Below are 26,544 nucleotides of genomic sequence, written 5' to 3' on the forward strand. Positions count from 1 at the left end.
ATTTTTTTAATTTATTTTTTAATTTACATCCAAGTTAGCATATAGTGCAACAGTGATTTCAGTAGATTCCTTAATGTCCCTTACCCAATTAGCCCATCCACCCTCCTACAACCCCTCCAGCAACCCCTCTGTTTGTTCTCCATATTTAAGAGTCTCTCATGTTTTTGTCCACCTCCGTTTTTTATTATTTTTGCTTCCCTTCCCTTATGTTCATCTGTTTTGTATCTTAAAGTCCTCCTATGAGTGAATCATGAATTTGTCTTTCTCTGACTAATTTTGCTTAGCATAATACCCTCTGGTTCTATCCATGTAGTTGCGAATGGCAAGGTTTCATTCTTTTTGATTGCCGGGTAATACTCCGTTGTGTGTGTGTGTGTGTGTGTGTGTGTGTGTGTGTGTGTGTGTGTGTATATGTGTATACACATATATATATACATATATACGTATATATATATATATACATATACATATATGTACATATACATATATATACATATATATATATATATATATACCACATCTTCTTTATCCATTAATCCACCAGTAGACATTTGGGCTCTTTCCATACTTTGACTATTGTTGATAGTGCTATGAACATAGGGGTGCATGTGTCCCTTCGAAACAGTATACCTGTATCCCTTGGATAAATACCTAGTAGTGCAATTGTTGGGTTTTAGGGTAGTTCTATTTTTAATTTTTTGAGGAACCTCCATACAGTTTTCCAGAGTGGCTGCACCAGCTTGCATTCCCACCAGTAATGCAAAAGAGATCCTCTTTTTCCGCATCCTCGCCAACATCTGTTTTTGCCTAAGTTGTTAATTTTAGCCATTCTGACAGGCAAGAGGTGGTATCTCATCGTGGTTTTGATTTGTATTTCCCTGATGATGAGTGATGTGGAGCATTTTTTTATGTGTCAGTTGGGCATCTGGATGTCTTCTTTGGAGAAGTGTCTATTCATGTCTTTTCCCATTTATTCACTGGATTAATTGTTTTTTGGGTGTTGAGTTTGGTAAGTTCTTTATAGATTTTGGATACTAACCCTTTATCTGATATGTCATTTGCAAGTATCTTCTCCCATTCCATTGGTTGCCTTTTAATTTTGCTGATTGTTTGCTTTGCTGTGCAGAAGCTTTTTATTTTGATGAGGTCCCAGTAGTTCATTTTGCTTTTGTTTCCCTTGCCTCCAGAGACGTGTTGAGTGAGAAGCTGTTTTTTTTTTTTAATTTTTTTTTTTAGCGTTTATTTATTTTTGAGACAGAGAGAGACAGAGCATGAACGGGGGAGGGTCAGAGAGAGAGGGAGACACAGAATCAGAAGCAGGCTCCAGGCTCTGAGCTGTCAGCCCAGAGCCCAACGCGGGGCTCGAACTCACGGACCGTGAGATCGTGACCTGAGCCGAAGTCAGACGCTCAACAGACTGAGCCACCCAGGCGCCCCGAGAAGCTGCTTTGGCTAAGGTCAAAGAGGTTTTTGCCTGCTTTCTTCTCTAGGATTTTTATGGATTCCTGTCTTACATTTAGGTCTTTCATCCAGTTTGAGTTTATTTTTGTGTATCTTGTAAGAAGGTGGTCCAGGTTCATTTTTCTGCATGTTGCTGCCCAGTTTTCCCAGCACCACTTGCTGAAGAGACTGTCTTTATTCCATTGGATATTCTTTCCTGCTTTGTCAGAGATTAGCTGGCCATGCATTTGTGTGTTCATTTCTGGGTTCTCTGTTCTGTTCCATTGATCTATGTGTCTGTTTTTGTGCCAGTACCATACTGTCTTGATGATTACAGCTTTGTAATTCAGCTTGAAGTCTGGAATTGTGATGCCTCCAGCTTTGGTTTTCTTTTTCAAGATTGCTTTGGCTATCCGGGGTTTCTTATGGTTCCATACAAATTTTAGGTTTGTTTCTTCTAGCTCTGTGAAGAATGCTGGTGTTATTTTGATAGGTATTGCATTGAATATGTAGATTGCTTTGGGTAGTATTGACATTTTAACAATATTTGCTCTTCCTATCCAGGAGCATGGAATATTTTTTCCATTTTTTGGTGTCTTCTTCAATTTCTTTCATAAGCTTTCTATAGTTTTTAGTGTATAGATTTTTCACCTCTTTGGTTAGATTTATTCCTAGGTATTTTATAGTTTTTTGTGCAATTGTAAATGGGATTGATTCCTTGATTTCTCTTTCTGTGGCTTCATTATTGATGTATAAGAATGCAACCGATTTCCGTGCATCGTTTTGTATCCTGCGACTTTGCTGAATTCATGGGTCAGTTCTAGCAGTTTTTTGGTGGAATCTTTTGGGTTTTCCATATAGAGTATCATGTCATTTGTGAAGAGTGAAAGTTTGACCTCCTCCTGGCCTATTCGGCAATCTGTCTGATTGCTGAAGCTAAGACTTCCAATACTATGTTGAATAACAGTGGTGAGAGTGGACATCCCTATCTTGTTCCTGACATTAGAGGGAAAGCTCTCAGTTTTTTCCCTTTGAGGATGATATTAGCATTGGGTATTTCATATATGGCTTTTATGATCTAGAGATATGATCCTCCATCCTTACTTTCTTGTGTTTTTTAAATCAAGAAAGTATGCTATATTTTGCCAAATGCTTTCTCTGCATCTATTGAGAGGATCATGTGGTTCTCATCCTTCCTTTTATTGATGTGATATATCACATTGTTTTATGGATATTGAACCAACCCTGAATCCTAGGTATAAATCCCACTTGGTAGTGGTGAATAATTTTTTTTAACGTATTGTTGGTTCCAGATGGCTAATATCTTATTGAGGATTTTCGCATCTATGTACATAAGAGAAATTGGTCTATAGTTCTCCTTTTAGTTCTTTGTCTGATTTTGGAATCAAGGTAATGCTGACTTCATAGAAAGAGTTTGGAAGTTTTCCTCCCATTTCTATTTTTTGGAACAGCTTCAAGAGAATAGGTGTTAACTCTTCTTTAAATGTTTGGTAGAATTCCCTTGGAAAGCCATCTGGCCCTGGACTCTTGTTTTTTGGGAGATTTTTGATTACTAATTCAATTTCTTCAGTTTCTTTATGGGTCTGTTCAAATTTTCTAATTCTTCCTGTCTCAGTTTTGTTAGTTTGTGTTTCTAGGAATTTGTCCATTTCTTCCAGATTGCCCATTTTTATGGCATATAATTGCTCATAATATTCTCTTATTATTGTTTGTATCTCTGCAGTATTGTTTGTGATCTCTCCTCTTTCATTCTTGATTTTATCTGGGTCCTTTCCTTTTTCTTTTCAATCAAACTGGCTAGTGGTTTATCAATGTTGTTAAATCTTTCAAAGAGCCAGCATCTGGTTTCATTGATCTGTTCTGTTTTCTTGCTTTTGATAGCATTGATTTCTACTCCAATCTTTATTATTTCCTGTATTCTGCTGTTTTGGGTTTTATTTGCTGTTCTTTTTCCAGTTCTTTAAGGTGTAAGGTTAGGTTGTGTATCTGAGACCTTTCTTCTTTCTTTAGAAAGGCCTGGATTGCTATATACTTCCCTCTTATGACCGCCTTTGCTGCATCCCAGGGTTTTTGAACTGTGGTGTTATCATTTTCATTGGCTTCCATGTACTTTTAAATTTCCTTTTTAACTTCTTGCTTAGCTCATTCATTCTTTAGTAGGATGTTCTTTAGTCTCCAAGTATTTGTTACCTTTCCAAATTTTTTTCTTCTGGTTGATTTCAAGTTTCATAACACTGTGGTCTGAAAACATGCACAATATGATCTTGATCATTTTGTACTAGTTCAGGGCTGATTTGTGTCCCAGTATGTGATCTATTCTGGAGAACATTCCATGTGGAGAATATATATTCTGCTGCTTTGGGATGAAATGTTCTGAATATATCTATTAAGTCCATCTGGTCCAGTGTGCCATTCAAAGCCATTGTTTCCTTGTTGAGTTTTTGATTAGATGATCTGTCCATTGCTGTGAGTGGGTGTTGAAGTCTCCTACTATGGTATTACTATCGATGAGTTTATTTATATTTGTGGTTAATTGATTTATATATTTGGGTACTACCACATTTGGCACATAAATGCTTACAGTTGTTAGGTATTCTTGGTGGATAGACCCCTTGATTATGGTATAATGCCCTTCTGCATCTCTTGATACAGTCTTTATTTTAAAGTTTGATATCAGTATGGCTACTCCAGCTTTCTTTTGCTAACCATTACCATGATAGATGGTCTATTCTGGAGAACGTTCCATGTGCACTGGAGAAGAATATATATTCTGCTGCTTTAGGATGAAATGTTCTGAATATATCTATTAAGTCCATCTGGCCCAGTGTGTCATTCAAAGCCATTGTTTCCTTGCTGAGTTTTTGATTAGATGATCTGTCTGTTGCTGTGAGTGGAGTGTTGAAGTCTCCTACTATTATGGTATTACTATCGATGGGTTTCTTTTTGTTTGTGATTGATTTATGTATTTGAGTGCTCCACATTTGGAGCAAAAATGTTTACAGTTGTTAGGTATTCTTGGTGGATAGACCCCTTAATTATGATGTAATACCATTCTTCATCTCTTGTTACAGTCTTTATTTTGAACTCTAGATTGTCTGATATAAGTATGGTTACTGTGGCTTTCTTTTGTCGACCATTAGCATGATAGATGGTTCTCCATCTCCTTACTTTGAATCTGAAGGTGTCTTTAGGTCTAAAGTGGGTCTCTTGTAAACAGCATATAGATGGATCTTGTTTTCTTATCCATTCAGTTACCTATGTCTTTTGATTGGAGCATTTAGTCCATTGACGTTTAGATGAGTACTGAAAGAGATGAACTTATTGCCATTGTGTTACCTGGAGAGTTGGAGTTTCTGTTGGTGTTCTCTGGTCCTTTCTCGTCTTCGTTGTTTGGTCTTTTTTTCTTTTTTTCATCTTTTTTCCCCTCAGAGAGTCCCCCTTAAAATTTCTAGCAGGGCTGGTTTAGTGATCACTAACTCCTTTGGTTTTTGTTTGTCTGGGAAACTTTTAATATCTCTTTCCATTTTGAATGAAGCCTTGATGGATAAAGAATTCTTTGCTGCATATTTTCCTGATTCAGCACATTGAATATATCTTGCCACTCCATTCTGACCTGCCACATTTCTGTGGTTGGTCTGGTGCAAACTGTATCTTTCCTTATAGGTTAAGGACTGTTTTTCCCTTGGTGCTTTCATGATTCTTTCCTTGCCTGAGTATTTTGTGAATTTGACTGTGATATGCCTATTGACGGTCGGTTTTTATTGAATCTAGTGGGAGTTCTCTGTGCTTCCTGGACTTTGATGTCTGTGTCTTTTCCCAGGTTAGGAAAGTTTTCGGCTATGATTTTCTCATATAACCCTTCTATCCCTTTTTCTCTCTGTTCATCTTATTCCCATAAGATGAATCCCCTATGATTCTGATGCTGTTCCTTTTTAATAAGTGACTGATTTCTCTAATTCTTAAATCATGCTCTTTGGCTTTAGCCTCCCTCTTTTTTTCTGCTTTGTTATTCTCCTAAAGTTTGTCCTCTATATGGCTGATTCGCTGCTCTGCGTCATCCATCCTTGCCGCTGTGGCATCTATTCAAGATGCAGCTCAGTTATAGCATTTTTTATTTCATCTTGACTACCTTTTACTTCTTTTATCTCCGCAGAAAGGGACTCTAATCTCTTTTTGACCCCAGCTAGTATTCTTATTATCATGATTCTAAATTCTGGTTCAGACATCTTGCTTATATTTGTGTTAAGTCCCTGGCTGTCATTTCTTCCTGCTCTTTCTTTTGGGGTGAATTCCTTCGTGTTGTAATTTTGCAGTAAAAAAAGGAATTAATGAGGCAAAAAAATTAAAATTAAAAAATTAAAACAATACACACATGCAAAAATAAACAAATGATGCTATATCCTCAGTGTGTTTTGGTCTGGTTGTTGAAAGGAGCTTTATAGATTAGAGATAAAAGGGAAAGTTAAGAAAAGAATAAGAAGAAAAAGCAAAGAAAAAAAAGTAAATGTTTGAAAATTTAGAAAAATGAATACCCTGAAATAGAATAAAGTGAATGATTGAAGTAAAATGGAAATTGAAAAATTTACAAAAAAGTAAGAAATATAGTAGAAAATTAAAGAGAAATAATAAAAATTGAAAATAAAAATAAATTTCTTCTCTTTCTGTATTCAAGAATAAGAAAAGAAAAAAAAATTGAACAGATAGACCAGCAAACAGCCTGAAATATTGAAATTACATCGGTGTCCCCTAGAAGTCAAACTATGAAGCACTTAACAGTTTGTAAACTAGCAGGCAGAGAGACTTGTGGTATTCCTGAAGAGCAAGGTTGGTGCAGTTGGGCAGGACTTAGTGTAACGGCTCTGTTCTCCACTAGATGGCACTGCTTAGCTTACTGGGTTGGATTGTAGGGGCGTTGTGTTACCTGTAGTTGTGTATGTGCATGCATGGGAGGGGTGAAAATGGCGTCACCCAGCTACCCAGTCTCTAGTATCAGAACTCTGTTCTCTTCAACCAGCTTTTGCACACCCCTCCTTTGTCCCCAGCTTCCGTCCACTTCCTGCTTTTACACTGTCCAAAACCAAGCCATCACGTTGCTAGGTGGCACCGCTCTCCTGAGTTTTATCTCAGATGCAGCTGTACTTTCCAACCCCTCACTTCTGTGGGACTGCAGCTTTGACTCACTCAGACCTCCTGGGGAGTGTCTCAGCAAGCAATGGCTGGGTGCCTGCACACCCCCAGGAACGTTCACAGGACCGTGCTACTGCTGATGCCCAGAGACTGCAGCTGGGTGCCAACCCACCCCAGAAGAAGTTCACGTGGTTATGTAGCAGCAGCGTTTCAGGGATTAGAGAAAATCACAACACACATCTGGTGCCAGGCTTCCCCCTTAAATTTTTTGTTCCAGCACCAGTGAATGTGGTTGTTCTCTAGGGTTCACTGGGACCTTTGCCTGTGGAGTGGCCACATAGCATCGACCAAATGTCTCCCCAGCAGGGGAACCGCCCCTCCCCATTTGGCCTGAAGACCCCTTGGATCTCTCTGCTCCTGAGCTTTGCCCTTCCCACCGGAGCACCACCAGGTATCAAGCTGCAGAGTTTCAGACTGCGCTCCCCGTTTATCTTAATGGAATTTAAACCCTCTCCTTTCTCCATTCTCCCTTTTTTTGTTCAGTCCCTGCAGCTGTTTCCACTTTTCCACTTTCTCTTCAGCTACTTTGGGGCACAGGGTGCTTTTCCCCTACTCTCCCCGTCTCTGCCCTCTCTTCGTAAAGAAAAAAACAGCTCCCTGCCCTCTGCAGCTTCTCTCTCTCCCAGTTTACCTCTCTGTGCCATGTACCTGCTGAGTTCTGTGGTTCAGGTTGTTCAGATTGTTGTGTTAATCCTCGAATCAGTTTTCTAGGTGTGCAGGATGGTTTAGTGTTGATCTGGCTGCATTTCAGTGATGAGAGATGCAAAAAAGGCCTTTCCTGGCCTTGAGTTGCTTGACTCTGGTCTGCACAGGTAAAGCAGACAAAATTCACAAAACTTGAATTTATTAGTTTTTTGAATTGAGGACTATCTAGCCATCTAACACTTTTGGGTAAGAATACTATGTTCTTGAGGTCTGAATTGAAAAACAAAAGAGATTCTCAACAGACTTTAGAACATGTTCAAGTGACATGAGATGAGTATCTAGCTCTCACTGTGCAGAGGACACAAGCATTCTGGCAGTATCATTTGTCATAGAAAATGACCAGAATACTCAGGTAACCAGGTTTACTCCAGTTAACTTCAGAAGACACCATTCCATAATAAAGATGGAGAAATTTGTAAGGCAGTTCTGTTTAGTATGGCCCGGGGACTGAGGCCACTCCATGAATTGTCAATGTTCTGTTACTGTTATTTTGAAATTCTTTAGGGATGAGTAGAACTCAACACTTCGGTGTAATAATAAAATTGATTCTAATTAAAAATTTGAGCTTGTATTTTATATGTCCTTGAGCATTTTTTAATTTTTTTTATTTTGAATAATTGATTCATACTGTATTTTATAAGTATTACGTTGGTAGTTTAGATTGGTACTTCATAGATTTGGTGTTTCACATGGTAATTTTAAAAAATTATTTTTTACTATAGCTTGTAATCACAGCTGTGAAGGTTTTGTTAAATGTTATTGGAATTTTACAGAAAACCTGGATGTATCATGTGATTTCCTGGAATAGAAGAAGATAATAATTTTGATAGACTGGAAACTTTGTAATCTACATAGCTGGATGCATCTTGCTTCATTTAATATTAGACAAACATTATCCTTACTATTTTTTTTTACAGTTGCATATTATTCCACCAAAAGGGCCTGCCATATTTTATTTAACCTGTCTTTTGTTGAATGGATATTTGAATTGTTTTCAACGACTTATTACAAATAATGCAAAAAATATTCTTACATAGTTCACACACATGAAGGTACATCCTGCAGTGAGAAGGCAAAGATTATATGCCTTTGTAATTTTCATAGCTCTTGCCTAATTTTTCTCCATGGGGTTGTTCCAATTTCCATTCCTACCAGTAATACACAGAGTTTTTTTTTATAGCTTTGTCCAGTGGAGCCACAGAAATTTTGAAGTTACAGATTTAAATTGCCCTCTTCTTTTTAAAAAAAATTTTTTTTTAATATTTGATTTAAATTCCAGTTATCATACAGTGTAATATTAGTTTCAGGTGTGCAATGTAGTGATTCAGCACATGCATACAACACCTGGTGCTCATCACAAGTGTACTCCTTAATCCCCATCACCTATTTCACCCACCCCCCACCCACCTCCCCTCTGTTCACCATGTTTGTTCTCTTTAGTTAAGAGTCATTCTCTTGGGGTGCTTAAGTAGCTCATTCAGTTAAGGCTCAGGTCATAGCTCACAATTCATGAGCTCTAGCCCCACATCTGTTTCTATAATTTGACTAATAATTTATGGCTGTTTCCATAATTTGGCTCTTGTAGATAATATAAATATCAGGGTGCATGTATCCCTTTGAATTAGTATTTTTATATTCTTTGGATTAATACCTAGTAGTGAGATTGCTGGATCATAGGGTAGTTCTTTTTTTAACTTTTTGAGGAAACTCCATGCTGTTTTCTAGAGTGGCTGCACCAGTATGCATTCCACCAACAGTGCAAGAGGGTTCCCCTTTTTCCACATTCTCACCACCTGTTTTTTCTTGTGTTGATTTTAGCTGACAGGTGTGAGGTGATGTCTCATTGTAGTTTTATATTTCCCTGATGATGAGTGATGCTGAGCATCTTTTCATGTGTGTGTTGGCCATCTGTGTATCTTCTCTGGAAAAATGTCTGTTGATGTCTGTCTACCTATTTTTTAATTGGATTTTTTGGGTGTTGAGTTGTAGAAATTCCTTTATAGATTTTGGGTACTAACCCTTTATCAGATATGTCATTTGCAAATATCTTCTCCCATGTCCTAGGTTACCTTTTAATTTTGTTTCACTGTGAAGAAACTTTTTATTGTAATGAAGTTTCAGTAGTTGTTTCCCTGGCCTTAAGAGGCATATCTAGAAAGAAGTTGCTACAGCCAATGTCAAATAGGTTACTGCCTGTGTTCTCCTCAAGAATTCTTATGGTTTCATGTTTTTATCACAGTAAAACATTATCACAGTGCTAGAAATCAAGTAAGTTTATACTTAGATCATTTTTTTTGTTAGCTCATACGTCAATAATATATAAAGCCATGGGAAATTTTTAACATTTATAACTAGCATACTGTTTCTTTAAAGCAGAGAATACATACCTGGAGTAGGACTCAAGGAACTAATTTAATTTTTAGTTGGTTTGTTTTATGAAGTAACTTTCTGGTAGTTTATCTTAGACACTAGATACATAGTAGACATAGAATTTGCTTCTCTGGTAAACCTGACCAGTAGAAATTATGTACATGTAGCCCCCAACTGTAATGGTGATGCAGAGAACTGGCAGATGATAGAGAAGATGGTCTAGCAGAAAGAATATAAAATTATGACTCTAGATACTAGGCTTTTAGTTGTTACTAAATTGCTGTGTGATAGTAGTTAATTCCCCTACCAACACTTATGTGTGTGTGTGTGTGTGTGTGTGCGTGCGCGCGCATATGCAAGAGGCTCTTCTGTAATTATTATTATTTTTAATCTGTCAGACACTTTGTTGTCTACCTAATGCAAGAGTCTGCATCACGGGCTTTTTTGAGGCATTTTCTAGCTCTAGGATTTTTCAGTTCTACTTTTTATCCAACCTTTAAACTGTACAGCCTTGGCTAGATTTCAAACCTGAGTTGTGGGGGCATGGGGGGAGGAATATAGTTGATTATAAGTACTTTTGAATATTTCTTTAGAGTTTGCTAGTCTTTTTAAAATCTTATCCTTCTGCATGTATACTATATATACATTTATATATATAAAGTTTTTAAAAAGGATACACAAATTTACATACACAGTATAAGAACATACAGCTGTGTACTCACCACTAGTTTAAGAAATAGAGAAGTGCCTGGGTGGCTCAGTTAAGCATCCAACTCTTGATTTCAGTTCAGGTCATGATCTCAGGGGTTTGTGGGATTGAGCCCCAGGTCAGGCTCTGTGCTGACAGCATGGAGCATGCTTGGGATTCTCTCTCTCCCTCCCTCTGTCTCTTAAATAAACTTAAAAAAAAAAAAAAAGAATAATGGCATGCCTGGGTTGCTCAGCTTGTTGAGCCTCTGACTCTTGATTTCAGTTCAGGTCAGGATCTCACAGTTTGTGGGATTGAGCCCAAGTCAACCTCTGTGCTGACACCATGGAGCATGTTTGGGATTCTCTCTCTGCCCCTCCCCTGCTCTCACGTGTGTGCCTTGCTGTCTAAATAAATATATATATATATATATATATATATATAGAACAATATCTAATATTTAAGCCTCTGCTGTGCCTCTTCCTGATTGCATCCTCCTTGAGCTAATCTTTATAAGGATTTCATTTTTGCAAGAATTATAAAAATAAGCTATCAAAAGAAGAAAAGACCCCAAAACTACAGAGTGAAACCAATTATTGTGACTTTATTACAATAGTTACAAACAATATTTTAGTGGTATTCAATCATATCACAATTACTCAAACTATATACAAATAGGTATTTATACAAGGCTACCTTTTAAAAAAAGAAAAAACAATTAATGACCAAAAAAAAATCACATTATCAGCAAGATTTTTCCTAAAAGTTATGGCCAATATCAAAGGAAATTCACAGTTACTCTGAAAATATTTTAAAGATGGAGGAATCATATTGCACATAATACAATTATAAACCCTACCAAGCAGATTTATATATTTTAATCTAGTTTTTCACAAAATTTACATTACCATGCAATACTTCACTGTATACAGAATGGTGGAACTAGAATAAACAGATTAACTTCCAAACTCTCAATGTAATGACCACAAAATTAGAATTATTTTAAGTTATATTGGAAATAAGTTTACTATACAAAAAGAAAAAACACTCCAGTGTAATAAAACTTAACGGACACAATCACAGTTTGTTCACAGATGAGTTACTTTTTTAGTGTTCTTCTTTGTCTTTTCCTTTCTTTTCCTTTTCATCCTGTAGTGCAGTACCAAGTTTTTTGATAAGAACGGAGAGAACCTTATCAAGTGGGTCCATGACTCCTCTTTGAAGCCATTTAGGAATTGTAGTCCTGGCATGATGGAAGCCCAATTTTTGAAGAATATAATCAACACCTACTGGATCAATTTTTCTTCCAGTCCAAGAAATTAATCTGTAAGTATAAAAGTTATTTGGGAGTACAGTGTCCTAACACAGTCCTAAAGGTAGATTCAAGAACATCACTAAACCTCCATAATATGCTTAGGACAAAATATTCTCAGTAGGTGCATTTGAGTAATCTAAGCTACAATTCCTGGGTTCACTATAATAGCATTCACTATTAGAAGCATCCTTGACAGCAGTGGACTAAATGAATCTCATTTTGATTTAGGCTTAAGTTACAGGGTCATCTTAATATTTAAAGAACATCTGGTTCATTCTAAAAGACGTTAACTTGATGGGAGGAATCCTTTTACAAGGTTTACAGATATAAAATTTATGACCCTGTACACTTAAAATACCTTACGTGTTTTGTCAGTTTTATCTCAATAAAACTGAGAGTTCAACATATGTGGCATAATGGTGGGGGGAAAAAGGCTAAAATGTATTGTTTGCTATGGGCTAAACGTGTCTGAAGGACACAGTTTTTTCCCTATTCCTGGCATTTCCTTCCTTAGAGAGGAATAGCCATTTGTGAAACACTACTGACCTTTCTCTGCTCCCTTATTGATGATTTATCTGTTTGACAAGTTAACAGAGGAACCATATAGTGTAGTTTAGTGCCCTCTTCCGTACCTTCTCTTAAGAGCCACTCATTTTGATCCGTCCCTTCACGCAATAGGTTTCTCAAGGACAGACTCCTAAATAGGTTAACCCAAGACTGTTCATGGCCGCCTGTAGCTAGGTGAGTTCACAGAGCTGTCAACTGCACAATTCTGGTGTACACCCGCCTCCACCCTGAGTTCTCCATCATGAAGGCCCTGTAGGTAAGTCCAAACTTGGACTTTGTAGTAGAAAGCCATTGTTTCCAGACATAGAAATCACATTCTCTGTTATGAGCCTTATCAGTATTAAAACTGCCATTTTGATTTGCAGCTGCCTCTCTCCCACTGTCTTAATTGCTTCTGAACTTGGGAAGGGAAAAAGAGGGTATTAAGCATTGATCTGCTAAAACTCTAATAGTTATAAGCATTTTGCATTAACTCATTTAACCATTGTAACAACCCTACAAGGTAGGTAATATTGTTTACCAATTGTTCATATGAAGCAACTGAGGCAGAACTAGGTTAGATCCTCTGGCCAAGATAATTTAGTTACTATGCTATCTGTAAACCTGGACTTAGAGCCAGAGCTCTTCAACATGCTCTCCACCACTTTTTAACTTTTTAAAGTTCAAATTAAAGGTATTTAATTTCATCATATCTTTACAAATACAAAACAAATTTTCTAAGTAGTTTTCTGCATTAGAACCTCTGCAATATTTAATTCTGTTCCTGAGCACTGACACTGTTAATACTTTTCATGAGTATATGTACTATTAATTCATACCAAATTTTATTGAATACAAATTAACACAAAGTCACTACTTTGTTTTTACAAGAGTTTACTGTATAATGGATATTTTGTTAGTTTGGAATTATTTTGTGGCATAAATATGTCTGAATAACCTTATCTAAATGAAATGTATAATTATGCAGAAATATGCTAGAATTTTCTTATGATGACCTTTTTTTGATACCATTATTCCATGATTCAGACAGTTAAAATTTCATTAGCAAAGCAGATGAAAGGAAAGGGAAAAATGATAGGAAGGTCATAAGTGGTAATCATAAACAAGGACACACACTGCAAGTATCACTAGTTATAGCAGCCATTATAAATGTAATTAAAACTAGAAAATACTACTGACGTTTTAATATGAAAATAAGTTGATGTAATTGGCATCATGATTGTATTAGAATATGACTCGGTAAATGAACCTGAATCTGACAGCATTAAAGTCAACATTTCAGGGATGGTTCTGTATTGCTTAGCATGCAGACGAACTATGACATTGCAGGTTCTATTACACTGTCATGACATATGTGAGAAATTGTAATAATTCCTTAATGATAATGTGTGGCTGCTACTGTATCTACCCAAACTTAGTAACAAAAAACTTAACTGCAGGTACTTCAAACACCTGAAATTAATATCCTGGTAAAAACATAGCAGCAATGGTGGAAGTAGAGTTACTCTCATATTTTAATGATTAACTGGAAGAATGTTACACAGTGGAGGATGCTGAGCTATTTGCAGTGTTTGTGCTTCTTTTGCCCTGACTAGAAGAACTTAAAAAAGCAGAAAGGAGCAGAAAGCATAGCCAGAAGTTAGAGATGTTATAAGTAGCTAACTTCTAAAAAGTTTTTGGTAAATCATATTTAACTTACTACATCATTTATAACCTTTTTCTCATAATAATCCTGTAGGATATAGGTAAATATATATACCTTCTACTTACCTAAGAGTGGGTTCTAGATGCCATGTGTTGCACATAAAATCTCTCCAGTCCACAGTAGTATAAGTGATGCTGTCTTCTCTGTCTTTGTCAGAGGAATTGTCATCATGTATAATAATTGGACTTTTTTGTCCTGGTCGAGTAGATAAAATCCGAGGTGGAAAAATGGCTATGATGAAAATCATAGATTAATATTGCAAGTATATAATAAATTTATCTTAAATCACCATATGAATAGTATAATTAGTTCCATTTATCATTTTACTTATGAACTGGCCAAAGCCTCATTTAATGATATTTCTGAAAAACTAGTATTTAAAAATAAGCCATAAACAAGTGCCAGTTATTGGTATTTCTTAAAGAAAGACAGTATTAAAGTTAACATATTTTTGAGGAATAGCATATATTTTATATATATTTCTGTGCTTAACACTAATAGTAAAGAATGACAAGATTTGACAACAGGCATGGGACACTAAAATTGACAGTTAAAAGTTTCCTAAAGAATGACTATAGGTGGACATTTTAAATAGCTTTAAATGAGTGAACTGTATTATATGTGAATTGTGTCTCAATAAAGTGTATCACTCAGTAGTTTTAGGATGTAAATGTCTATATATATTTGAACACTGGTTCTAAGCTTTTTACATAAGCAGCCTTTCATTCTTATAAGTGCATACTCAAATGTTTTATGAAAGACAAGTTCTTTTTAAATTGGTGATCATAATATATATAAAATCAAAATCAAATCTGAAATATAGTTTTCATGTAATGTACTTTTAATAAATTTGTGTAGCCTGTTTTTAACTTTATTGTAGATTAGCAGCAGGGTAACACATGGACTGGGAATGAGCTTAGGAATAAAACTGTACTTATTGTCACACTATCACACCACATAAGAATATAGGCAGTTACTGCCTGCTCAGTTGCTCTGCTTTTATTATTGGTAATGGTTACGGTGCTATAATTGATCTGATGTTCTAGAAATATGTTGATTTAGTCTAGTCTTACATGCTGTTAATAATATTCTCTGGCATGTTTATACTTATTTTGGTCAAAACTAATTTCTTTTAGTTTTTAATAACAAAATATAACCGTTAAAATATTTTTATTTATAACTGAAATCCACATAGATAATAACACTTGGTTACTGTAAGTCTGATAATCAAATTCCCATTTCCTCTTTCCCATGAAATGATATTAAACAAGTTTGTGTTTTACTCTTAATTGAAAAATAATTTACATATATATTAGGTTCGGGTATGCAACATAGTGATTCAGCAATTATATACATTTTGAAATGCTCACCATAAGCAGTGTATTAAATTTTATTGATTATATTCCCTATGCTTTACTTTTCATACCCATGACTTATTTTATAACTAGAAGTGTGTAGCTCTTAATCCTCTTCATCTGTTCCCCCTATCTTCCCATTCCTCTCCCCTTTGGGAGCCACCAGTTTGTTCTCAGTGAGTCTGTTTCTCTTTTGTGTGTGTGTGTGTGTGTGTGTGTGCAACAGTTTGTATTTAAAGATTTTTTAAAAAAATATGCACAGTTCATAGCAGACCAAGACCAACACAGTATTTCGTGAAGTGACAAAGGTTTCACATAATTGTGAGAAAGAAATCTGGCAGGCTTTTATATACAGGTATACTAGAAAAGAATTCTGAACTTCACAGATTTACTTGGAATATTTTTTTTTCCACATTAAGTTCAAATATTAAGGCAGAGAGAAAAACAGGAGGATTACAATAGTGCCTGTTATATGTTGGTGCTATAAGTGAAGACTGGATCTACTTATATAAAGTATTTCCTATTAAATGATTTCAGTCATTTAAGTTTCAACTCCTGTCTCATAGATTTCTTTCAGTCATCATTACTGATTTTACTCTCACTGAATTGTTTACACATCTAGATTTAATAGTAATGGAACAGCAATTCAATCTGTGCTATGCTGCTTTTGCATTTTTTTTAAAAAATAATCTGTTTTGTTCACTCAAACATTTATCATGAGGCTATTTTGAAATACTGCTAGAAAAATTTTATATTTATTCATGAAGAAAATGAAGTATTACATGGTGATCTAAACAAATAGCATGTATTCTAAGCAATTAAAAAAAAAAATCACATCCTGGGGCACCTGGGTGGCTCAGTCGGTTAAGCATCCCACTTTGGTTTAGTCATGATCTCATGGTTCATGAGTTTGAGCCTCACATCAGACTCTGTGCTCACAGCTTGGAGCCTGGAGCCTGCTTCAGATTTGTGTCTCCCTCTCCCCTGCTCACGCTCTGTCTTGCTCTCTCAAAAATAAACAAACATTAAAAAAAATTCTTTTTAAGAAAATCATGTCTATTGTTTTACCACTATATATTCATAGGTTTGTGCAATAAATACTTACTGGGTGAATAAAGACTATATATTTGGAAGGCATTCCATATCATTACATTTCAGACTACCTCATTCTTTTCAACAGCTACAGAGGATGGAATGGATTCTATTATATCCATTCTATATGGATATTAGGGTCACCACATGTTCCTTTAAACTTAAAAAAAAATTTTTTTTAATGTTTATTTTTCAGAGAGAGAGAGAGAGAGAGAGAGGCTCCAGGCTCTGAGCTATCAGCACAGAGCCCAACGCGGGACTCGAAATCATGAATTGTGAGATAATGACCTGAGCCGAAGTCGGATGCCTAACCGATTGAGCCATCCAGGCGTCCTGCCATATGTTTCTTAATGGACAAATATGTAAGTTTCCAGTGAGTAAACCAATGTTAGCTAGCTCATAAAAACAAAACCCCACCAATGAGGTCTAAATAATTTATTTCTAAAAAGATAATGTTCTCTGCATTCTAAACAGACTTATCTACTTAACTGAGTTTTCCCAATTATGTTTATAACTCATGCTACTTTATTATGTAGTTGTTTCTTTAGCCATTTCACTTTGACTAGCAGTGTTTCCTCAAAGAAATGTTCTTTCTCTTCTTTCTTTCTTTGATTCTCCTACAAGTCCTGATAATGTACTTAGTTTATATGGAAACATTTGGTAAAGTAATAAAACACCATTCAGTGTGAGGTATATTTTGACTGAGTGTCATGTACATAGTAGATAGTCTGTCACACAGTTTTACCAATATATTTCATTGATACATACAACTCATAAAGGACAGAGACACATTCCAGTCATTTTATCATTAGACCATAAAAATCCATATAAATGGCACTGACAACTGCCTTTCCTGAAGCTTGAAAGAAAGAAAAAAGAATATGCTACCCACCTTTTTCTTTTTCTTTAAGGTAAGCTGACACTAAATCATGAAGGAACATGATGAGCTCAGCATCCATAGTCACACAAATGTGATCAGTGAACTCTGTCACCACACTGCATTCTACCTTCGGCTTCAGGTTGGCATCTGCAATGGCAAAGTTCTACAGTAAAAGACTTAACAAAAGAAGTCCCTTTCTCTTAATAAGGGATTTTACATGGGTTCATATAAATGAATCCATTTAAATGCAACTACAGAGAAATGAGTAGTTTCTGTATGTGATTTACAAATGATGATAATTTACTAAGCACTTTCCAAATATGTGCCATTTATTCCTCATAAAAACCCTATGAATGAGGTCCTGTTATTACTCCCCATTTTCCCAAAGAGAAAGAGGTACAAATGGATTAAATCATTTGCCAGAAGTCATATAGCTGATAAGAAAATTTGACTAAGCAAATCAGTTTCATTACACTATATTAATATTACACAACCTGTGTGAACACAGTAATCTGAAGTTCCTTTAGAATTTTCTTAGTAACTTTAGAAACTATTTTTCCACATACCCTGTAATGAAGGTTCTTGTGGCTCTTGAACATGAATGGATTTAAATTCAAGCTGCATCCTTGGTAAAGCAAAGATAGTCTCTGTTTCATGATTGTAGCTAGAACCTCCTCTGAATCCACTCAACAAACTAGAATTTTTCACTGTAGTACTATTCTCAGTATTATTAGCATCAACATTACGAAGCAAGTTTAGCTCTACATGGATAATGATAAAGACAAAAGGAATCAAATTAAACCAGTAGACATTGATAAGCATATAATTTTCACAGAATTTTTATCATTTTAGAAGCTGGAAAATAATGATTCACATTTTTAAAAATAGAGCCATATAAAGCTTTGGTCTATTTAAATATATTTATCTATTTAAATATATTTATTATCTATTTGTTTATATTTACAAATATAGTAATATGTTTATATATGCACAGTTTTATTTATATATGTATATATATACACACACACATATATATAGTATATATATACTACATATATATATAGTGATTCTATCACTGTTCTCATGACTAAAGCTTTATAACATGACTTTGGATAAATCTAATATATTTTGTTTGTATTTCTCAAACATTAAAATGAATATTATTTTTAACTAAATTCATGTTTAAATTTAAGAGTTTAATTAAGCTCAGAATTCTCCATAGATTGAATACCTTACTCTTTTTTTTAAGAGTACATTATTTATTTAAATTCAAGTTAGTTAACATACAGTGTAGTACCGGTTTCAGGAGTAGAACCCAGTGATTCATCACTTACATAAAACACCCAGTGTGCATCCCAACAAGCACCCTCCTTAATGCCCATCACCCACCCACCTCCCCTTCAGCAACACTCAGTTTGTTCTCTGTATTTAAGAATCTCTTATGGTTTGCCCCCCCCCTCTGTTTTTAATCTTATTTTTCCTTCCCTTTCCCTATGTTCTTCTGTTTTGTTTCTTAAATTCCACACGAGTTTCATTCATATTGTGAATACTTTACTCTTAAGAGAATTTGCAATTAAATATGTTCCTGACTTTGAAATCAGGTAGAAGTCCTGATTTTCTCCAACATATGTGCTATGGTTTTCTTGTAAAAGTTAATAATTTTTTAGGTATATAGGTAGCAGTGAAGTTTGCTAATAGCCCCAACATGGTATACCAGCCAAAAAGAACTCCCTCCTCCAAAAATTCTATTGGAAGATAGAATAGTCAATACAGAATAGTCAATACATACATAATCTTCTAATTTACTTCCTTATCCTTTTCTTCTCAGATTATTTTCAACAGTCTCTACCCCTGGGATGACCTATTCCATAGTAACTTTTTCAATGGGACTTAAGTCATCTTTACAGTTTTGAAAGATGGTTATTTCTGTACAATATTCAAGTCTTCACGGGTCTGAATCTAGTCACCTTTCCAGGACAGATGACATGATTGGTAAAAGCCAGTACTATAAACTTGAACACAAAAACAACCACAAAATAAGAATTTTCCTGACCACATTATCGCAAGATTGGTGATTCTAATCAAATGGAAAAATTCACCAAAAGTGCTCTTTTTAAACTTATTTCATAGGAATAGTATTATTTAGCTTCATTTTATACCAACCATCCCAAACCTTAAGTTTGTGGCATTGTATTACTTAGTTGTGTAATAACTTTACCAAACCTCTGATATTTAGCATCACTACAAAAATATTTTAACTATAATAAACATTTATTTAAACCAACTTTATTTTTGAATGTTTTCTTATATCTAAAATAGTGTCCAGTTTTTGAGATGTTGCACAATCAGGGTGGTGAATCATGTACAACATTAGTACTTATGTCATCAGGAATAAAATGAAACTGATTTAAAATAAATGAAAATTCTCCCTCTAATTAAATTCTAAACACAGGTTAACAGGGCTCCAAATAGAGAAAACAAATCTCTTTAAAGAAATAAACTTTTAACCTTCATTTCTTGTGGCTGTAACATAATTGAACCATTCTTTCACACTTGCTACTCCATGGGGTGGATTCTCATGGCGACGCCTTGTTATCTTAGTTATTGTTGCCATAGGACTTTCCAAAGCACCACATGGTTTGGTAACCATGGTGTTATGGCCCAGATGAAAATCCAGCGTTTGTACAATATATGTAGAATGATCACTAGACCCTAGAAGAAAAAAAAGGTTTCTTAATGTTAACAAGCTATATTTAGATGCAAGAAAATAGTTGTGGCTTTAGAGCAATAGACTTAGCTAACTCATACATAAGTAAGAAAGAGTGTAAAACTGAAGAGTAAGTGAGAAAAAAAATCACAAATAGGTTTTCTTTCTTTTAGTTATAACTTGATTTGTCCCCAGTAAGATGATGAGCATCAACCATTTTTTCTTTATTATTAAGAAACCACAGATTAGGAAATTAAAGCTAAAAGGAAGGAGGTTTATCACTGTAAATAGAGGTAAAAGCATAGCCTTACCCATAAACGTTTTATAATAGTTTTGACTTACAGTTTCCTTAAACTACCACCATGTGTCTTTTATCATGTTTTTATAAGAAAAATTTACAATAACTTATTATGACTGTGGCCAGACACAGCGCAGAAACTTTAATTGCTTAAGAAACAGAATAAGATGGCAAGTTCGGAAGTAAGTGCTTAAGCATGTCCCAGACTATATTGACACATTGGCAATGAACTCCTTCACATGTCAAGTACATGAGAACAAACAGGGTTGGACTTCAGTAATGTAAGAAAAACATACAAAAGATACAAGAAAGCAAAATTATTCTGTCGTTTATATTCATATCAGAAAGGTAAAAGTTAAGCATAAGAAAAGGTAAAAGTTACAAATGTGTCCATTTACCATCTTCCCAGATTTTCTGAGCTTCAGTCCAAAAAGCAATATTTGGTTCTTCTAAGTGAAAAAGGGCCCAGGATTTTGAACGGAAATTTGGACCATGAAAACAAGCTAGTGTCATATGATTTCCATGTAAGCTCATTGATCCTCCAAACTGCATTCCATTTTCTGGTAATGGAATCTGAAATAAGGATATGTGGCATCCCGATACCACCTTCAATACTCCAGGCCAATGTCGATGATGAGCTGCATCAAGCACTGCAAGAAAACCAAAAACCACTTATCCTCAAGTGCCTCTCAAACATCCTGAATGGCAGGTGGAAATAGCAGGTGGCTATTTTCTACAGCTGAAGTGATGCAGGTAAGGGATGAAAACAATCCAACACCTGGCTAACATTAAGCAGAAGCTGATAAAAATATAGTCTGGGAAAAGATGCTCATAAGGATGGATAGAATTAAGAAAAGTAGTAACTTGCTAATAATAATTACAACTAACATTTCTATAATGATTCATGATTTACAAAGTACTTGCATGAAATTTTGTACAATTCTCACAATAATTCTGTAAATTAGGTATTTCATCTATATTCTTTTCAATGAAGAAGAGGGGTTTAGTGAACCAGTGACTAGAAGACCTAGAAATCAAATGCAGATCTCCTGATTTTTTAAAATTCTCTTATACCCTTGCTACTCAAAAGTGGTCTCAGGACCAGCAGCATCAGCATCATGTGGAAGCTTATTAGAAACAGACTTTTTTTTTTTTTATTTAAAAAAAAATTTTTTTTTACCGTTTATTTTTGAGACAGAGAGAGACAGAGCATGAACGGGGGGAGGGTCAGAGAGAGAGGGAGACACAGAATCTGAAACAGGGTCCAGGCTCTGAGCTGTCAGCACAGAGCCCGAACTCACGGACCACGAGATCATGACCTGAGCCTAAGTTGGACGCTTAACCGACTGAACCACCCAGGCGCCCCCTAGAAATGGAGACTCTTAAGTCCACCTTGTTCCTAATGTATCAGAATCTTCATTTTAATGAGATCTCCAGGTGTTTCAGATGCACATTAAAGTTTGAGAAGCACTAGTTATATTTCTGACTTATCCCAATAATGTCCTTTTTGATTGTTTTCCACAACTCTCATTCCAGATCCAACCAAGGATCATACATTGTATTTAGTTTTATGTGTCTTTAATTTCCTTTAAAACAATTCCCTATGCCTGGGTTGTTTTCCATGACAAGGACTTTTTTGAAGAATCCAGGCCAGGCATTTTGGGGAACATCTCTCTAATTTGTAATGTGCCTGACACCAATTCTAGTTTAAAGGAAATACAGAAAAGAGAGGAGCAAGATAAATGAAACCACAAGGAAACAACTGAAAAAAAAAATCTAGAAGGATATTCTGTAGGAAAATTGGCCAAGTCTCTTCAACAAGTCAGGTCATAAAAAAAAGGACTATGCTGGGGCGCCTGGGTGGTGCAGTCGGTTAAGCGTCCGACTTCAGCCAGGTCACGATCTCGCGGTCCGTGAGTTCGAGCCCTGCGTCGGGCTCTGGGCTGATGGCTCAGAGCCTGGAGCCTGTTTCCGATTCTGTGTCTCCCTCTGTCTGCCCCTCCCCCGTTCATGCTCTGTCTCTGTGTCCCAAAAATAAATAAACATTGAAAAAAAAAAAAAAAAAAGGACTATGCTGATTTAAAAGAGAGTAAAGGAACATAACCAGATTTAAATTGGGATCTTGAATTATATATATATGTGTATGTATGTATGTATATACATACATACATACATACATACACACACACCGATATTACAACTGATTTGTCCAAACCAGTATACATATATAGCCCTCAGAAGGCTAGAGAAGATAATTAGCAAAATGAAAACTGGATATTGTTCACTAGAAAAGGTTATGAAACAGTATGAACAATATTTTGGTAAAAAGTACATGTGTATATAGGTTCATAGAAAATTATCTGAAAGCATATAAACTGTTCAGAGTGTTGATTTCTGGATGGAATGTGAGATTTCTATTTTTTGCTTGTATTTATTTTCTAGGATTTCCAGTGCATATGTACTGTTTCTGTGATTATAAAAAATTATATTTTAAGTTTATTTTGAGAGAGAGAAAAAGTGCACATGCTTGAGTGGGGGATAGGGAGAGAGAGAATCCCAAGCAGGTTCCATGCTCTCAGTGCAGAGCCTTACATAGGGTTTAATTTCACAAACGGTAAGATCATGCTCTGAGCCAAAACCAAGAGTCAGATGCTCAACCAGGTGAGCCACCCAGGCGCCCCTAAAATATTATTTAAAATTATCCTGATTCTAACTACTTTTCACCACTTTTACCTCTCTCTAGTTAAAGCCACCATCATTTGTTGCCTGAACTCTTCCAATGGTCTCCTTACTGTTACTATGTGTCCAATAATGGTAATGGTAATTACTGCGATGGTCTCTACTTCCACTCTTAACCACCTATAGTCTATTCTCTACACAGCAGCCAGAATGATTCTCTAAAAAGGAGTATTTTAAGGGGTTAGTTGAGCATCCAACTCTTGGTTTCGCCTTAGGTCATGATCTCACAGTTTGTGAGATCGAGCCCCTTATCGACAGCCCAGAGCCTACCTGGGAATCTCATTTTCTCACTCTTTCAAATAAATAAAATATCCTTTTAAAAAAAGTTTAAGAAAAAGTAAATCAAATATCAAATCTGTTCAGAACTTTCCAATGGAGCTATCCGTCATATTAAAAATCTTATGAATGTGGCCATTCACGTCCAACATTTTCCTGCTTGCTCACTTTGTTCCAACAAAGTAGCCACCTTAATCATCCTCAAATAAGCCAACTTTCTTCTGTAGGAGCTTTGCACTCTTCAGTAGGCCCCTATGCGTACAACTCTCTTTCCCAGAAGAGATCTTTCTAGTCTAGATCTTTCACTTCAGAAAGGCTTCTCTGAACCCCCTTTCTACACTAGCTAGCCTCACACACTAGAATTCTTTATCTCTTTTCCCTGCTTTTTCAGCACGTCTTTCTACCTGAAATTACCTAGTTAGTAAATTAACTATGGTCTATCTCTCCCATTAGAACAAAGTTTTATGTGGGTAGGAACTTTGTCTACTAGTAGATCTCCTATGCCTAAAACCGTGCTTAAGAACATAGCTGATTTGCTGATTGAATTACTGAGTGAATATCTGCCTAATATGACACATCTAATAAATCCAAACTTAGACATTCTGATTACACAGCCCAAGCTCTAAACCAGAACATAGTATTGTCATAGTTAGTATTCAGGAGCATGGAGTGGGTATGGTTATGGGTGAGTTTGGCAGGGGGGAGGAGATAATAAATGATGACTTCCCAAATGATGGCCTTTAATTCCATTGATGGGCAGGAAATCAGGTACATTGCTGAGTGAATAGAATAAAAAGCATATGAACCACTTTGTAAGTATGATATATAGGTAGTATATATATTAAATTAAAATTGTAACGCAACTTTTAGTGAAAGATAAAGCATATATAAAGGCTTAGTTCTAATTCTTACATTGTTCTTGTGAACTTTTCTCTAAGTTATTTGTCATTGTCTTAGGTGGAAGATATGGAACAGGTCCCCAGGTAGACAGAGCTCGTTTGCTGGTGTCAAACTGTTGTGTGAAAAATTCCTGGAGCTTCATTCCTATTTTTATCAGGTCTGGTGTAGTTGATCTTGATATCATTACTTGGAAAATATCCCACTTCAGATCTCCATGGACAAATATTTCACTAAAGCATAAAACAGAGTATCATATATCTTATACAAAACAGTTAAAAAAAACCAAACAAAACAAAAACCAAATTCCCTTCTTCACCCACCCAGCTTTTTCATTCATATTGTTGCATAATAGAAAATCATTTTACAAGAAAAGTGAATTGTTTGTGTTTTCTAACTGGATGAGAGAAACATGTTAGGAGCAGTCCTATAAAGTGTTCAAAAAGTAACATTTTACTAAATACCTCTTATCAGTCATGCTTGAATCCAGTGTATTATACAGATTTACTTTCCATTCATCCTGAAGCTTGAGATCAGCATTACTGAAGATACCCATGAGGATACTTGAGCCCATGTAATCAACACGAGCTTCTGTAGAACCCATAGTAATCTGAATTTTGTGACTGGGTTGCTGATTTGGATGTTCAGAAATATGAGCTAAAATAGAAACAATAATTACTTTTCACAGAAATGCCTACTGGGAAACACCAAAATCAATTTTAAAAAACTTTTCAGTTGTAAAATTTCAACATACCAACCATCTCCAAAGCATTGACATCTATGGTCCCTCCCACTACTCCTCCTTTAGAATCTAACTGTGATCTTCCCAGACCAACAGACATGCTTATCTCTCGATCTCGATTACTTCCTACTGACAGACGGCCCTGACTCTTCAAACCACTAGTTGTCCACCTGAAAAAAAGAAAAAGGGTTATTAAGCTTTCAGTGTCATGAATTAAAACAGGAGTTAGAGGATTTTAAAAAGCTTGACAAAACAATACATTTCTTATAAAAATTGTGGTAAATGAATATTAATATTGATGACAAAGCTTTTTTACCTAGCAAATTACACTATTTATAATTTTCTCTTTTTAGAATACATATTCCATGTTGTTTTAGATTACGTATCTTTGATAAGGCCACTTTCAGGATAAAGCAATTTACATCTTTTTTCTACTGTCTTTACTGTCTCAAACATTTCAGTATTAAAAAGGTTTTAAATTGCTTTCCTACAATATAAGAAAAATTACAACTAATGATTAATTTTCCTTTTATCTGAATAGCTTACGTTGTATTTCCCATTACATTACTCATATTCATTTGAACATTTAATTGCTTCAAGTTGATGGCAAACACGACCAATGTTTCCCATGGGGTCCCTTGTTGGCTTGCTGCTTTGTTTGATTTGTTAAAAGGAGTTGATGTTTTTGAAAGTGAATCTAAAAATAGAAAAATCAAAAGCATATTCATTCACATAGATGCATGGACAATTAAAAATTATCACTCTTATCACTATAATCCCCAAAATAAAAATATGGTATTCTGAATTAAAACCTAACATTTAATATCTGTCACATTGCCTCTAAAATACTAGCTACCATTTACTGAATGAGTGTTCAGTAAGGGCTGATAGTCTTACTTCTTGAAAGCTCATAAAGTTCCGTATGATCTCCATTTTCTATGAAGAAATTCTGATGTGCGTGGGATACAGCAACACAGATCATCACCCTCAGATTTGCTTAACAAAGGAGAAAATCAGAAGGTGCTGCTGCCAAATAGAGGACCTGAAGGCAGGGACTATTCTGAAATGCAGACACCTGCTGAGGCACCTGTCTTCTGGGTTCCTGTGGGCTCAGTGTGTATCTTGAATCCTTCATTTACTCATCATACTCTAAGCTTGTGACATGAACTACATCACTTTTATATGTTAAGACATAAACAGTGCTGAACATATAAAAGAGTTCAAGAAACAGTGGCTGAATAAAAAGAATGACTGAATGAATAAATACCAAAGATTAACATTTTCAATATCAGACATCTTTAACAACACTGTAGGTTGGTATTACTTTTTTTTTTTTTTTTTTTTAGTTTACTTATTTATTTAGAGAGAGAGTGTGCACATCCAAGTAGAGGAGGGGCAGAGAGAGAGGAAGAGTGAGAGTCTTAAGCAGGATCTGCGCTGTCAGTGCAGGGATCGAATTCACAAACTGCAAGATCAAGACTTGAGCCAAAGTTGGATGCTTAACAGACTGAGCCACCCAGGTGCCCCAGTTGGTTTTACTTCCAAGAATAAGGGTACGAT

At 35.5% G+C, this 26,544-nt stretch overlaps 1 protein-coding gene and 1 long non-coding RNA gene across 11 annotated transcripts in view; one reads left to right on the forward strand and one right to left on the reverse strand.

Moving 5' to 3' along the window:
- Positions 1–10,995: 10,995 nt before the first annotated feature.
- KIAA1109 (transmembrane protein KIAA1109 homolog) overlaps positions 10,996–26,544 on the reverse strand; it is a 211,542-nt gene continuing 195,993 nt past the window's right edge. For 9 of the 10 annotated variants that reach the window (XM_045055906.1, XM_045055911.1, XM_045055905.1 and 6 more), the window contains 10 exons: positions 25,531–25,681; positions 24,997–25,154; positions 24,707–24,899; positions 24,258–24,475; positions 20,729–20,980; positions 19,834–20,037; positions 17,892–18,086; positions 17,338–17,472; positions 14,064–14,229; positions 10,996–11,735 (listed from right to left, as the gene is read on the reverse strand). In XM_045055906.1, coding sequence (XP_044911841.1) covers positions 11,519–11,735; positions 14,064–14,229; positions 17,338–17,472; positions 17,892–18,086; positions 19,834–20,037; positions 20,729–20,980; positions 24,258–24,475; positions 24,707–24,899; positions 24,997–25,154; positions 25,531–25,681 — 1,889 coding nt within the window. In that variant the 3' untranslated portion in view covers positions 10,996–11,518. Of the gene's footprint in view, positions 11,736–14,063; positions 14,230–17,337; positions 17,473–17,891; positions 18,087–19,833; positions 20,038–20,728; positions 20,981–23,432; positions 24,122–24,257; positions 24,476–24,706; positions 24,900–24,996; positions 25,155–25,530; positions 25,682–26,544 lie in introns of those variants that run through there. The other variant, XM_045055912.1, reaches the window with a different exon arrangement.
- LOC111560152 lies at positions 11,735–19,609 on the forward strand. Its single transcript, XR_002741792.2, has 3 exons — positions 11,735–12,549; positions 16,644–16,807; positions 19,154–19,609. It is a non-coding gene; the product is annotated as an uncharacterized LOC111560152 (long non-coding RNA).

The sequence above is a fragment of the Felis catus genome, chromosome B1 (assembly GCF_018350175.1).
Source record: "Felis catus isolate Fca126 chromosome B1, F.catus_Fca126_mat1.0, whole genome shotgun sequence".
In the NCBI taxonomy this organism is placed as follows: domain Eukaryota; kingdom Metazoa; phylum Chordata; class Mammalia; order Carnivora; family Felidae; genus Felis; species Felis catus.